The 12,838-nt window shown below is 46.9% G+C and overlaps 1 protein-coding gene across 1 annotated transcript in view; it reads right to left on the bottom strand.

Moving 5' to 3' along the window:
• RBM19 (RNA binding motif protein 19) overlaps window positions 1-8,059 on the bottom strand; it is a 141,437-nt gene extending 133,378 nt beyond the window's left edge. Inside the window, exons 1-5 of the mRNA XM_033220479.1 lie at window positions 7,883-8,059; window positions 3,935-4,117; window positions 1,791-1,910; window positions 1,594-1,632; window positions 825-1,017 (exon numbers count right to left, since the gene is read on the bottom strand). Coding sequence (XP_033076370.1) covers window positions 825-1,017; window positions 1,594-1,632; window positions 1,791-1,910; window positions 3,935-4,117; window positions 7,883-8,032 — 685 coding nt within the window. The 5' untranslated portion in view covers window positions 8,033-8,059. The remainder of the gene's footprint in view (window positions 1-824; window positions 1,018-1,593; window positions 1,633-1,790; window positions 1,911-3,934; window positions 4,118-7,882) is intronic.
• Between the last annotated feature and the right edge of the window lie 4,779 nt (window positions 8,060-12,838).

The raw sequence follows: 12,838 nt of genomic DNA, 5'->3' as shown, positions 1-12,838 counted from the left end.
CAGGGTGAAACTCAAGCTCCTCATCAGGGACAGCTGCGTGGGCTTCTCCCACTGTCTCCTCCTGCTCCAGCCATCCCAACCCACATCAAGCCCCTCAAGCCCATGCATTTTCCTTTCCTCTGTGTCTTTGCTGTTCCCCTGCCTGGAACCCGTTTCTTCTCCCCTCCCCTACCGTGTCCCACCAAGTCCCCTGAGTTCCTCGGATGTAAACTTAGGGCAGAAACATTACCAGGCATAACTGCACTAAATGCACATCCTCTCACCTTTAGACCCAAATAGACTCCCAGCTCTCCACCGAGCAAATACTCTTCTGTGTTGCAGTTGCTCCCTTGCCCACCAGGCCTCCCCAGACACCACAAACCCCTTCTGAGGACAAAGGCTCACTCCCTCACCTCCTCAGGGAGGCCTTCCCTGATAACTCTCCTGTCCCACTTTCCTGCTTTCTCTCTGTAGCATTCATCATCCTATGATATACCCGACAGTGGACTTATTTGCTTACTGTTCCTCTCCACAACCATAATCACAGCTCCATGGGTGAATAGATCCTTCTGTCTTTTGCTTATCAACATGGTCCCAATGCCTGAAGTATGCCTGGCAGATAGTAGGTGCTCAAGAAATATTTGTTGAGTGATTGACTGACTGACTGAATACCCAAGTAGGATCAGTGAAGGCAGACGCACCTGCAGAGGGATCATCACCCCCCCCTCCCCGGAGAGCTCAAGGGCTGACTCCTAGAGTCTGGCACAGAGGGGCCCCCAGTGCCGATGAGCCCAATGGCAAGCACAGGTCCGTGCACATGGAGCACACAGTCCCCATGCCCTCACCTTCCAGGTCCTCCCCGGCTCCCTCCTCCTCACTCTCCTGCCCAGAATCGGAGTCGAAGTTCAGGTAGTCGCTGGCCGGCTTGCTCTTCCCTTTCGAGGGCTCAGCATCCAGGCCATCGTTCGCCCAAGTGGCTGCCTGCGCTCGCCTCTGATGAACTGACAGAAACTCCTGGAACTCTGTATCCTCCTTCAGCTGGTGGCACCAGAACCCGGGCAGCAGGAACACGGGAAAAAGGGAGAGGAAGAGGCAGAGAAGGCTTAGGTGGGGCTTGATCTTTCTAACTCTTAGGAGGGTGAGAAGATCCCTCAAGCTCATTTCCCCCATCCTCTAGAGGACCCCGAGGTTCAGCTGGGTCAGTTCTGAGGAAGGCAGAGTTGACTCCTCACCAGACAAAACTAAAAGGACATGAAGACAAGGCCAGGGGAGACCAGAGGCACAGGTCTCTGCTTCCCAGGGCCAGCCTCCATCCTCTCCAGCCTCCACCCTCTCCAGTCTCTTCCCTTTCCCAGTCTCCTCCCTCTCCCAACCTCCACCCTCTCCAGCCTCCACCCTCTCCAGCCTCCACCCTCTCCAGCCTCCTTCCTCTTCACCCTCTTCAGCCTCCACCCTCTCCCAACCTCTACCCTCTCCAGCCTCCACCCTCTCCAGCCTCCTTCCTCTTCACCCTCTTCAGCCTCCACCCTCTCCCAACCTCTACCCTCTCCAGTCTCCACCCTCTTCCACCTGCTGCCCACACTCCCTCCCTCTAGGGCAACAGGACAGACTCACCTTCTCCAGTTGACCTGCCACCTTTTTCTTCTTCTCGTTCTGAAAACAGAAGGCACAGAGAGTGAGGGTCACACAGATGAAGAGAGCTGGGAAACAGAACCGCATTGACTTGGGAGGGCCCACCATCTTCAGGAACCAAAAGGGAGTGACTACCCTGCTGGCACTGAGGACAGAGGCCAGAGTGACCCTTTACATACTTTCTTAATTTCTGGAGTAGTAGAGTCTTTTGGAGGCTGCTTGGGCTGGCTTGGTTTCTGGGCATGTTTGCTCCAGGCTCTGGGTTTGGCTGGGTCCCCAAATGACTTGCAGAACTCCACCTGTGTGGGAAAGAGAGTGATTTTCACACGTGCCATGGCACCCAGGTGTTAGGTGCTGCCCTTCGGCACCTGGGAGCTCGGGCATTTTAGACAACTGCCACTGCCTAGCTGAGTTTGCTGAAGTAGATTACATATCGTCCCCTAGCCTGGGCTTTCTTCAAGTCTAGAATGTGATACTTTAACAGTCTATCAGTATAAGTCTGTAATACTGTAATGGTAATAGCTGCCACTTACTGAGGATTTCCACATACCAGGGACTGTCTAAAGTGCTCTGCAAGTACTGACACACTGAGCCTCTCACATCAGTGACAGCTACGACTTTCTATAATTCAGATCAAGAAACTGAAGCATCAAGAAGTCAGTTGCTCTGGGTTACCCAGGTAGTAAGTGACAGAGTGAAGACTGGTACTCAAGGGGTCTCTGGGCTCTGGAACCTGAGTTCTTAACCATCCACTCTACAGGGTGGCGAGATGACCTGGGCCAAGCACTCAGTCAGGCTCTGGGCAGGGCAATGTGGGGCAGTGGCTACCAGCGTTACCCAACACTGCCTTAGGTTAGTTATCATAAAGTGAGCTCATCTGGCTCCAGAGAACAATTCTAGAGTGATAGGGACAGTGGGGTGACCACTGGAGGGACGGAAGAGTACTGGAGACCCAGTCTGAGCTGATGCATCATTCAGGCCCTAAAACCTCCAATACACTCCTCTGAGAGGACTTTGAGAGCGCTTGTTATTCAGGCATCCACCACTGCCAGCCACTCCCAGCCACGGTTAAGGGTGACGCTGGTCAACCAACCACTGCCCCTAGGGGAAGGAGCTGCCATCTGGTTGCAATCCTTTTTAAGACACAGGGTCTCACTACATTGACCAGGCTGGACTGCAGTGGCATGATCATAGCCTACTGCAGCCTCAAACCCTTGGGCTCAAGAGAACCTCTTGTCTCAGCCTTCTGAATACCTAGGACTCCAGGCACATGTCACCATGCTCGGCTAATTTTTTTTATTTTTGTAAAGACGCAGTCTTGCTATGTTGCACAGGCTGGTCTTGAACTCCTGGCCTCAAGTGATCCTCGCACCTCAGCCTCCCAAAGTGCTGGCATAGGCATGAGCCACCACACCTGGCCAGTTACAATCCCTTTTGTGCACACTTTCAAAATAGGCTTGTTATTTCTATAATAATGACATGTACTCATGGTACAAAATTCAAATAATATACAAAAGTACAATGAAAGTTAAAAAAAAGTACTCCAATTCCTATCACTCATAGAGAGGAATGATTAGTATTTTGGTACAAATCCTATCCTATGGCCTTCTATGCATTTATCATACATGTATGGAGGAATACGATTGTGTCTAAATGGGATCACATGAGACATACATGTATTTGTCCATCATCTGTTTTTTCCTTCTCAAAAAGCATTAGAGATGTTTTTACCAAGTCACTAAATACACGAGTGACCTGAAGTGGAGTCCCCTCCTCCAGGAAGCTTTCCTGACTCCTCCCCGTCAGGCTAGAGATCTTTGTTCTCCCACAGTCCCTGGGGCTCACCTCATCATAGCACTGATGTCACTGAGCAAAGCAGCCTGCTGACCTATCAGCCCCCTGCCTGCCCAGAGGCAGCTGGCTCCATGAGGACAGGGGCTGAGATATCACCTTTTTCTCGAAATTCCCAGCATCATTGAGTGCTTGCTAAATGCATGCGTGAATGCATGAGGTGGAGCTGTGGTTCTCAAGGTGTGTGCCTCAGACCAGCGGCATGGGTGTCACCTGAGGGCTTGCTGGATGTGTGAATTCTTGGGTCCTGCCTCCATGCACTGAATCAGATGCTCTGGGGACGGGCCCAGGAAGCTGCTATAACAAGCTCTCAGGTGATTCGTATGCACATGAAAGTGTGTGAATCAGTGAGGAAGAAGACCAAAGACATCACAAAGTGAAGAGGGACAGTCTTTGAACTCAAGTGTTGAGTGAAAGATCAAACAACATCACACTCGACAGGCAAGTAAGGGTGGCACTCCTGCCCACTCACTGTGATCCGGGATGTGTCGATGAAGCTCTTGTTGAAATGCTTCAGTGCCTTTTGGGCCTCTTCCTCGGACTTGAAGCCAATAAAGCCAAACTTGCGGAACTTGCCATCTTTGGTGAACTTCAGACTGCAGTCTGTCAGCGTGCCGAAGGCGGCAAACAGCTGCCTGAAACGCTCCTCCTTCATCTAGGACAGAGGCAGAGGAATAAGAGACAAACTGGAAAGTCCCCAGAGCAAGGGGACAAAATGGGCTGGAAACCCGAGGTCATGAGATTCTCTAAGGGTGGCCTTAGATGAAGAGGGGCAGAGTGTGCTTTTCCAGCTACAATAGGTTCCAGCTGTGACTCTAGCACGAGTTGTGTGGCCTTGAGAAAGTCCCTTAACCACTCACTGATGTGGAAATCATGACTCATAATGGCTGCAGATGACATCTTCCTACCCTATGGGGCTCCTATGAGGATAAGACCAGTTATAGAAGTAGTATTATGTCTGCTACATAGTAGATACCTAATAAATACTTGTCGGAATAAATGAATGAATGAATAGGCAGGGTAAGCTATATATATCTTTGTCAATGAAGCCTCCCACAAAAAGATGCCCACATCCTAATCCCTGGAACCTGTGGATATGTTACCTTACATGGCAAAAGGGACTTGGCAGGTGTGACTGATGTGGAGATGGGGAGATGACCTGGATTATGCAGCCAGGCCCAATGTCACCTCATGGGTCCTTACGAGAGGGAGGCAAGAAGATGAGAAAAGATGGAAACAGAGGAGATTGGAAGATGTTATCCTATTGGCTCCAAAACTGGAGTATATAACCATGAGCTAAGGAAGGCCGGTGCTTCTAGAAGCTGAAAAAAGGCAAAGGGACAGATGCTCCTATAGAGCTTCCCAGAAGGACTGCAGCCCTGATAAAGCCTTGATTTTAGGATTTCTGATCTGCAAAACTGTAAGATAACAAATTTGGATTATTTAAGCCACTAAGTTTGTGCGAATTTGCTATAGCTGCATTAAAAAACTAACACACTAATATTATAATTTGGTCAAGAAGCCCCACACTATGGAAAACAGGCTCCTGGCTTCTCACCATCTTCACTGCAGCCAGGCTACCCTCACAACTCAGTTTTCTAAGCAGATACTGGGAGACTAGTGTGTGTGGTAGTGGAGTTGAGGGGACATTCAGGGCCCACCAACAGCCAAAACAAGTTTGAAAATGCAAGAAGCTAGAGGCCTTGGCAGTCCAACTAGAAGATGACATTTTCTGAGGTAGCTTCTTACTAACTGATCTCATCAAAATCTCAATCACACTGTGAGTTAGGAATTTTTATCCACATTTTATAGAGGAGAAAATGAAACTCATAAGGGATAAATGATCTGCCCAAGGCCTATAGAATCAAGCTTTGTGACTCAGTTCAGAAATATAGAAGACAGTGAATTCAAGTCCTCAGTGCCTGGGAGAGACCAGGCTCAAGTCTGAATCCATCATTCCTTTGTCAAAAACCTTTTGGTGACTTTCTGGCACCAACGTCTCAAGGACAAGCATCTAAAGGAAAACAGGCAATTCTTCAAGATCTGCCCCGACCAACCTCTTCAGCACCACATTTGCCAAACTCCTCACAGCCTTCTCACCTCTGAGGTTTTACTTTGGTTGTTCCCTCTGGGTGACATTTCCCAAGACAGGCCCTGGTTAACTCCTCATTCTCAGTTCAATCATCTCCTATTCCAAGAGGCCTTTCTTAGATGCCTTAGGTAGACAAGATAACCAACCCTCACTGTGATCCCATAGCACCCTGTTCATATTTCAATGATGCACCTTGCATCATAATGATCTGGTGCCTCTCTTTTCTGCTAGCCTGCAAGTTCCGTTAAAAATAAGGACCCAGGTTTATCCACCTCTATCTACAGTGTCGGCAATATCACAAGTACTCACTACTAAATATTTGTTGAAAAATAATTAAGACTAGTGCAGACAATCATGCTAAGAGAGAGTCAGGTGTAGCGGTGCGGAATGCAAATTCTAGAAAAAGATTGCTCAATTCAGTCCCTGCTCTATAAATTATACCAGTGTGTGAGCTCAGGCAAATCCCTGTACCTCTCTGTATCTTGGTTTCTTTACCTTTAAAATGGATGTAAAAATAAAACTTACCTCATAGGGATGAGGTGAGGATTAAATGTTACTTTACCTAAAGCACCTGGAACAGTGCCTGGCACATAGTAAACTACCCAAGCGTCAGCTGCAACTGCCCTTGTTTTTGTTATTCTTTCATTCATGAGATAAGACAAACAATAAAAGAGTCAACTACACCGTGAAGTGTAACAAAGCTGAATTTGGGAAGAAAAGGAAGTGCAGCCATGTAAAATAGATATTTTTAAGTATACTGCTCAGAGATGATGACAGGAGAATTAAAAACAAAAATATTACAAACACTGGAGGGGAGGAACAGATGATCTAAATTCCTTATTTTTCATAGTTGAGGCCTAGCAGATAGTCACTGGGGCAGGCAGGTCAAAAGGAGAAAGGTACACTCCTTGAATATACAGAGATACATGTGAGGAGTCCCAAAAACAGATCAATGAAGACAGTTCCTCCTGGACAGAGAGGGAAGGCAGGACAGAGCAAAGACTTTGCTACTCATGATATACACTACTATACTGCTTGAATTTTGAAAACCGTGTGTTACAAAGTTCCTTTGTCCCACCTGACAAAGGGGGGAAAAAAAGGAAAGGAAAAAACTCACAACATTAAAACAGAAATGGGGGCCAGGCGCAGTGGCTTAGGCCTGTAATCCCAGCACTTTGAGAGGCCGAGGCGGTGGATCACCTGAGGTCAGGAGTTCGAGACCAGTTTGGCCAACATGGCGAAACCCCATGTCTCTACTAAAAATACAAAAATTAGTTGGGCGTAGTAGCGCATGCCTGTAGTCCCAGCTACTTGGGAGGCTGAGGCAGGAGAATCGCTTGAACCCGGGAGGCAAAGGTTGCAGTGACTGGAGACTGCCGAGACTGCGCCACCGCACTCCAGCCTGGGCGACAGAGCCAGACTCCATTTCAAAATAAAAGAAAACAAAACAAAAAACAACAACAAAAAAACCATGAGAGAGAGAGAGAGAAAAAAAGGATATAAGACAAACAATGATAAGAGAATCAACTACACAGTGAAGCACAACAAAGCTGAATTTGGGAGGGAAACGAAGTGCAGCTACGCTAAAAATCCTCATCCCACAAAACGGGGCATCAAGGGACACTGTCTAACCTGATGGATGGATCAGTAATCCATTTAAAAAAAAAAAAAAAAAACAGCCACAAAGAGAAAAAAGGATGATCCATTCGAGCCCATCGCATCTAATCATCTAGTATTAGGTACATTCACCTATTTTGCCTACCATGTGTCGAGTTCTGTGCTGGGGGGGGCTCTAGCAAAACAAAAAAGTATGGCTGGGTCACCACTCCCCACTTACTAGATAAATGCTGTAAAGCCCTTTACCCACTCCGTATTCCTACTTGCCCTAAGGATGGGAGTGGGAATTGGAACGCAGGTCTGCAGATTAATATTCCCCATGTCTTCCCCAACACTCTCCAGACTGGGAGAGGAATATAAATACAGTGTTGGACAATGTCCCAGGTCAACAACTAAAAAACAGTGATCGAATGAAAGAGGTTGTGGGAGCAGGGCATTCGCCACAAGGTGGGAGTTGTCACCTCCCCGGGAAGAGTAGAGTTAGGAGTCAGGTACCAAACAACCGCTTGTGAAACCGTAAGCAGTCACTATTCCTCTTTCCCCGGGATCAAATGGGGATAAGCCCAGGATCCTGCCCTTTTTCAGTTCGGAATTGGCCCGGAGTCCTGCCCCAGAGCAAAAAATGTTCCATTACCTCCAGGCATCTCTTCCCTACCTCACAGCTCCCGGCTGGTCGCATTTCAGATTCCCAACTCCTGCCTCTGCACTCACCCCATTCGGGAGATTCTTCACGATCAGTCGCGACATGGCGCAGGGTTCCCGCTGTTTTGATTCCAACACGACTGGACAGCGTCTTCCACCAAAAACTTTCACGCTACCGCCCTGGGCGCCGCCATCTTTGCCGAGCCGGAACACAGTCATGTGGTTGAGACCTCGGCCTGATCTGTCCGGAAGTAGGCGTGGCTAAATCAAAGTCACACCCCACAAGGGGTGGGCCTGGGCGCTTGCATTTTTGCACAGGCGCAGGGTCTTGGGCGGATTCTGGAGACGCCAATACAGCGGCGAAGGCAGCAGGGGGCGCCGGTCCCTAATGTGCGCCGGGTCCGCTCGGTGTTAAGGGTGGCGCCAACAGGGCAGTCGCGTTCTCGCCTTTTCCTACTTTATTTTTATTATTGAGCCCTAGGACTGCCCTGAGAACGGGGGCAAGATTAGGGACCCTTGCGTCCCTCGTAGAAATGGGGAAAGTGAAGCTTAGAGAGATTGCCAGCCAACATAAATCAAGTATTGAGCCTTTTGTAATGAGCATGTTGGAAATAAAGGCTCTCATTTTGCAGGCAGATAAACTGGGAATCGTGCATGTAAAGCAGCTTGCTCAAAGTCTTATAACTATGAATTGGAAAGTCAGATTCGAACTAGGGGCTGCCTAGGGCCCTACAGTGAGTCTCTACGCCTTCAACCCCAACACCACAAGCATTTTGCCTCCCTTCCTAATGTTTGGAACTCTCAGCTGGCCAATCTTCTAGCTGAGAGATCTTGGCCAAAATGGCCTCTGAGCCTTTGTGTCTACTTCTGTAAAATGGGAATAATTCTTTATTATGCTAGGGGTTAAGGAGGTGAGAACGTAAAAGGGATGTTATCATCCTATTGCTTCTCTGAGCATTCTCAGTACCCACTCTTGGATGGAGACATCCCATGAAAACTCCTATTTTCGCTCTTGAATGACAGTATTTCCTTTCCGTTTCGCCACAGTGCCTCAGCTGCACTGGACGTTGCTCCCACGCTTTTGCAATTTCCTTCACCTAAAAGACATTCCCTCCTCACTTCTTATTGTTAACAGCTTTATCACTAACCATACAATTCACCCACTTAAAGTGCACAATTAAACGGTGCTGAGTATATTTACAGAGGTGTGCAGCCATCACCACAATCAATGCTAGGACATTTTCATTACCCCCAAAGAAACACCACACCCTTTAGCTATAACCTGCCAATTCTTCCCTCTCCCTTCCCCCTGATAACCACTAATCTACTTTCTGTCTCTACGGATTTGTCTATTATAGACATTTCATATAAATGGAATAATACAATATGTAGTCTTTTGTGATTGACTTCTTTCACTTAGCAAAATGTTTTCAAGGTTCTTCCGTGTTGCAGCATGAATCAGTACTTTATTTATTTGTTTATTTATTTGAGACAGTTTCTGGCTCTGTCACCCCTACTGGAGTGCAGTGGCACAATCTCAGCTCATTGCAACCTCCGCCTCCCAGGCTCAAGCCATCCTCCCACCTCAGTCTCCTGAGTAGCTGGGACTACAGGCACAGGCCACCGTGCCTGGCTAATTTTTTTTTTTTTTTTTTGGTATTTTTTGGTAAAGACGAGGTTTCAACATGTTACCCAGGCTGGTATTGAATTCCTGGGCTCAAGCAATCCACCTGCCTTGACAATTCAAAGAGCTGGGATTACAGACGTGAGACACCACACATTTTTTGCTGAATAGTATTACATATATGGATGTACTACATTTTATTTATTCATCAGTTGATGGGCATTTGGGTTGTATCCACCTTGTGGCTATTGTGAATAATCTTGCTGTGAACATTTACCTATAAATTCCTGTGTTGGCATATGTTCTTATTTCTCTTGGCTATATTCCTAGGAGTAGGATTGCCTGATCATATGGTAACTCTATACTTAACCTTTTAGAACCTGGTAACCTGTTATCCAAAGTGGCTTCCCCATTTTACATTCCTACCAGCAGTATATGAAGGTTCAAATGTCTCCACATCTCCTCCAATGTTTGTTATTGGGTCTTTATAATAACAGCCATTCTAGTGGGTGTACAGTGGTGACTCAATATGGTTTTGATTTGCATTTCCCTGAGGACTAATGAAACAGCATCTTTCATGTGCTTTTGGCCACTGAAATATCTTTCTGAACCCACTCCCATCCCCTCTCTAAGACCAGTTCAAGCATGGTGTCCTCGAATATGCCTCTTTCCTACTGAGACCCAAATGCGGGGAGCTCATACGTCTGCCACAGCATAAACCTACAGAAATCGCTGGTGAGGAGCACACAGTGTAGGTTCAGAGTTATAGATGAGACCACTTGTTCTCTCCACATTATATTGCCAAAGGGGCGTCCTTAGATCTATCTTTGCAAAGCATCACACCGGGCACCAGGAAGAGACAGGTAATAGGAGTTCATTAAATGCTAATTGTAAATTAAGGTCTGTCCGTTCAACAGAATTCCATGCAGTTGTTAAAAAACAGGTAGGTATGTAGCTATAAATGTTTTTGAAGGAAATGCATCAGTCAGCAGGACGCAGATGTATACTCAAAAAGATTTAACGAAAGAAAATCTGAAAGTGTGAGCAGTGTAATGAGATGAATGATCCCCTGTCCCCTCACCACCACACACACTGGGGGCATCCTGGCCCCTGGAAGCTGTAAATGTGACTTTATTTGCAAAAAGGGTTGTATTAGTTTGTTCTCACACTGCTAATGAAGACATACCTGAGATTGGGTAATTTATAAAGGAGAGAGATTTAATGGACTCACAGTTCCACATGACCAGGGAGGCCTCACAATCATGGTGGAAGAGTGAGGGACGTCTTACATGGTGGCAGGCGAAGAGAGAATGAGAACCAAGTGAAAGGCTTTCCCCTTATAAAACCATCAGATCTCATGAGACTTATTCACTACCATGAGAACAGTGTGGGGGAAACCACCCCCATGATTCAGTGATCCCCACCGGGTCCCTCCCAGGACACATGGGGATTGTGGGAGCTACAATTCAAGATGAGATTTGGTGGGGACACAACCAAACCATATCAAGGGTCTTTGCAAATGTACTTAAGGATCTCAAAATGAGATCCTCCTGAATTGTCCTGGTAGACCCTAAATCTAGGACCCTTTTAAAGGACACACAGAGAATATCATGTGAAGGTGGAGGCAGAGTCTGGAGTGATGCAGTCACAAGTCAACGAAGACCTGGAAGCTGGAGGAAGCAAGGAAGGGTTCTCCCCTGGAGGTTTTGGAGGGAGCATGGCCCTGCTGGTGCTTTGGGGGCTTCTGGCCTCCAGAAACGTGACAGAATAACTTTGCATTGTTATGCTATCTAATTTGTGGTAATTTGAGACAGCAGCTACAGAAAATGAATACAGGAAGGGTTAAGGGAACCAACAAAGGACGGTCAAACCCTAGGGCCCAGCAACAGTGGGGAGCTATCACCACCCCTGGGGCTGAAGGGCAGAGCGGAACATGTCACCCCAGGGCCTCAGTGATGCCAGAAGCTGTGGAAGAGGGGCGCACTTTAAGGACTAGAGCTATAGAGAGATACAGCCACTGTGGAACCACAGGTGTGTGTGTGTCGGGAATAAATACCCTGTCCCCTCTTTCTCTTCCCAGCTGTAGTTTCCTGCTGGAACCTCCCCTTGGCTGAACCAACGGGAAGCTGGAGGCATGGTCACAGGTGTTGCAGTGCACACAGATTGCATCTGGGGCACAGAGCAGGGTGGAGGAGCAGGCTCGGGGAACAGGAGATGGGGTGTTGGAGAGGAACTAGCACATGGGACAATCTCCAAAATATATCATTAAGTGAAAACCAGCAATGTACTAAATAATTTATTACGTATGCTGTCACTTAGGTTAAAAAAAGAAAACAGGAGGGAGGTGGGTGAGGATACATAGATACTTGTCATGTTTGTTGGCAGGGTACTCGTAAATTTCCAAATTTATGGTCTTGCAGTTCTGAAGGCTAGAAGTTCAAGATGAAGGTGTTGGCAGTGCTGGTGCCTTCTGAGAGCCATGAGGGTGAATCTGTTCCTCCCTGTCTCACTTCTGGTGGTGTGCTGACAATCTTTGATACTCCTTGGCCTGTAGACATGTCACCCCGATCTCAGCCTTCATCTCCACGTGACAGTCTCCCTGTGTCCACGAGTTTGTGTACAAACTTCCCCATTTTATAAAGACACCGGTCACATTGGATTAGAGCTCATCCTAATGACCTCATTTTAACATAGTTACTTCTGTAAAGACTCTATTTCCAAACAACGTCACTTTGTGAGATATGAAAGGTTGAGACTCCAGCATAGGAATTTGGAGGGGACACTAGATATGACTTATGTAAGCAAAGGTGATCTCAAAAGATATGTGAGGAAGTGGTAACAGCAGTTGCTTCTGGGGAGGGCACTGAGGAAGTGGGTATATGGATGGATGGAAATGTCCTTTACCTTGAGTAACCTCTTGTAATTTTGATGTTTCATTATGAAAAAATTACCTATTATTTTTAATACATAAAAATGTTAATCATGTATAAACTACATCTGCATATATTTATACTTAACTATAGGGTAAAGTCAACAAGTGTGTATATTAATTGTGGTCATTTCTGAAGGATGGCTTTGGAGGGGTGAAATTGTAGGGAAACTAATAAATATGTATCTATTTTGGGTTTTGTCTTTTTTTTTTTTTTTTTTTTTTTGAGACAGTAATTGGGATTATAGGTGCACATCACCATGCCTGGCTAATGTTTTGTATTTTAAGTACAGATGGGGTTTCACTGTGTTGGCCAGGCTGGTCTCAAACTCGAGACCTCAAGTGATCCACATGCCTCGGTCTCCCAAAGTGCTTGGATTACAGGCATGAGTGACTGTGCCCGGCCTTTTTTTTTGAGACAGTCTTGCTCTGTCACCCAGGCTGGAGTGCAGTGATGTGATCATGGCTTACT

Source organism: Trachypithecus francoisi, unplaced genomic scaffold, assembly GCF_009764315.1.
Source record: "Trachypithecus francoisi isolate TF-2019V2 unplaced genomic scaffold, Tfra_2.0 Lachesis_group11, whole genome shotgun sequence".
NCBI lineage: Eukaryota > Metazoa > Chordata > Mammalia > Primates > Cercopithecidae > Trachypithecus > Trachypithecus francoisi.
Note: the sequence above shows the minus strand (reverse complement) of the source record. Positions and strands in the feature narration are given on the sequence as shown.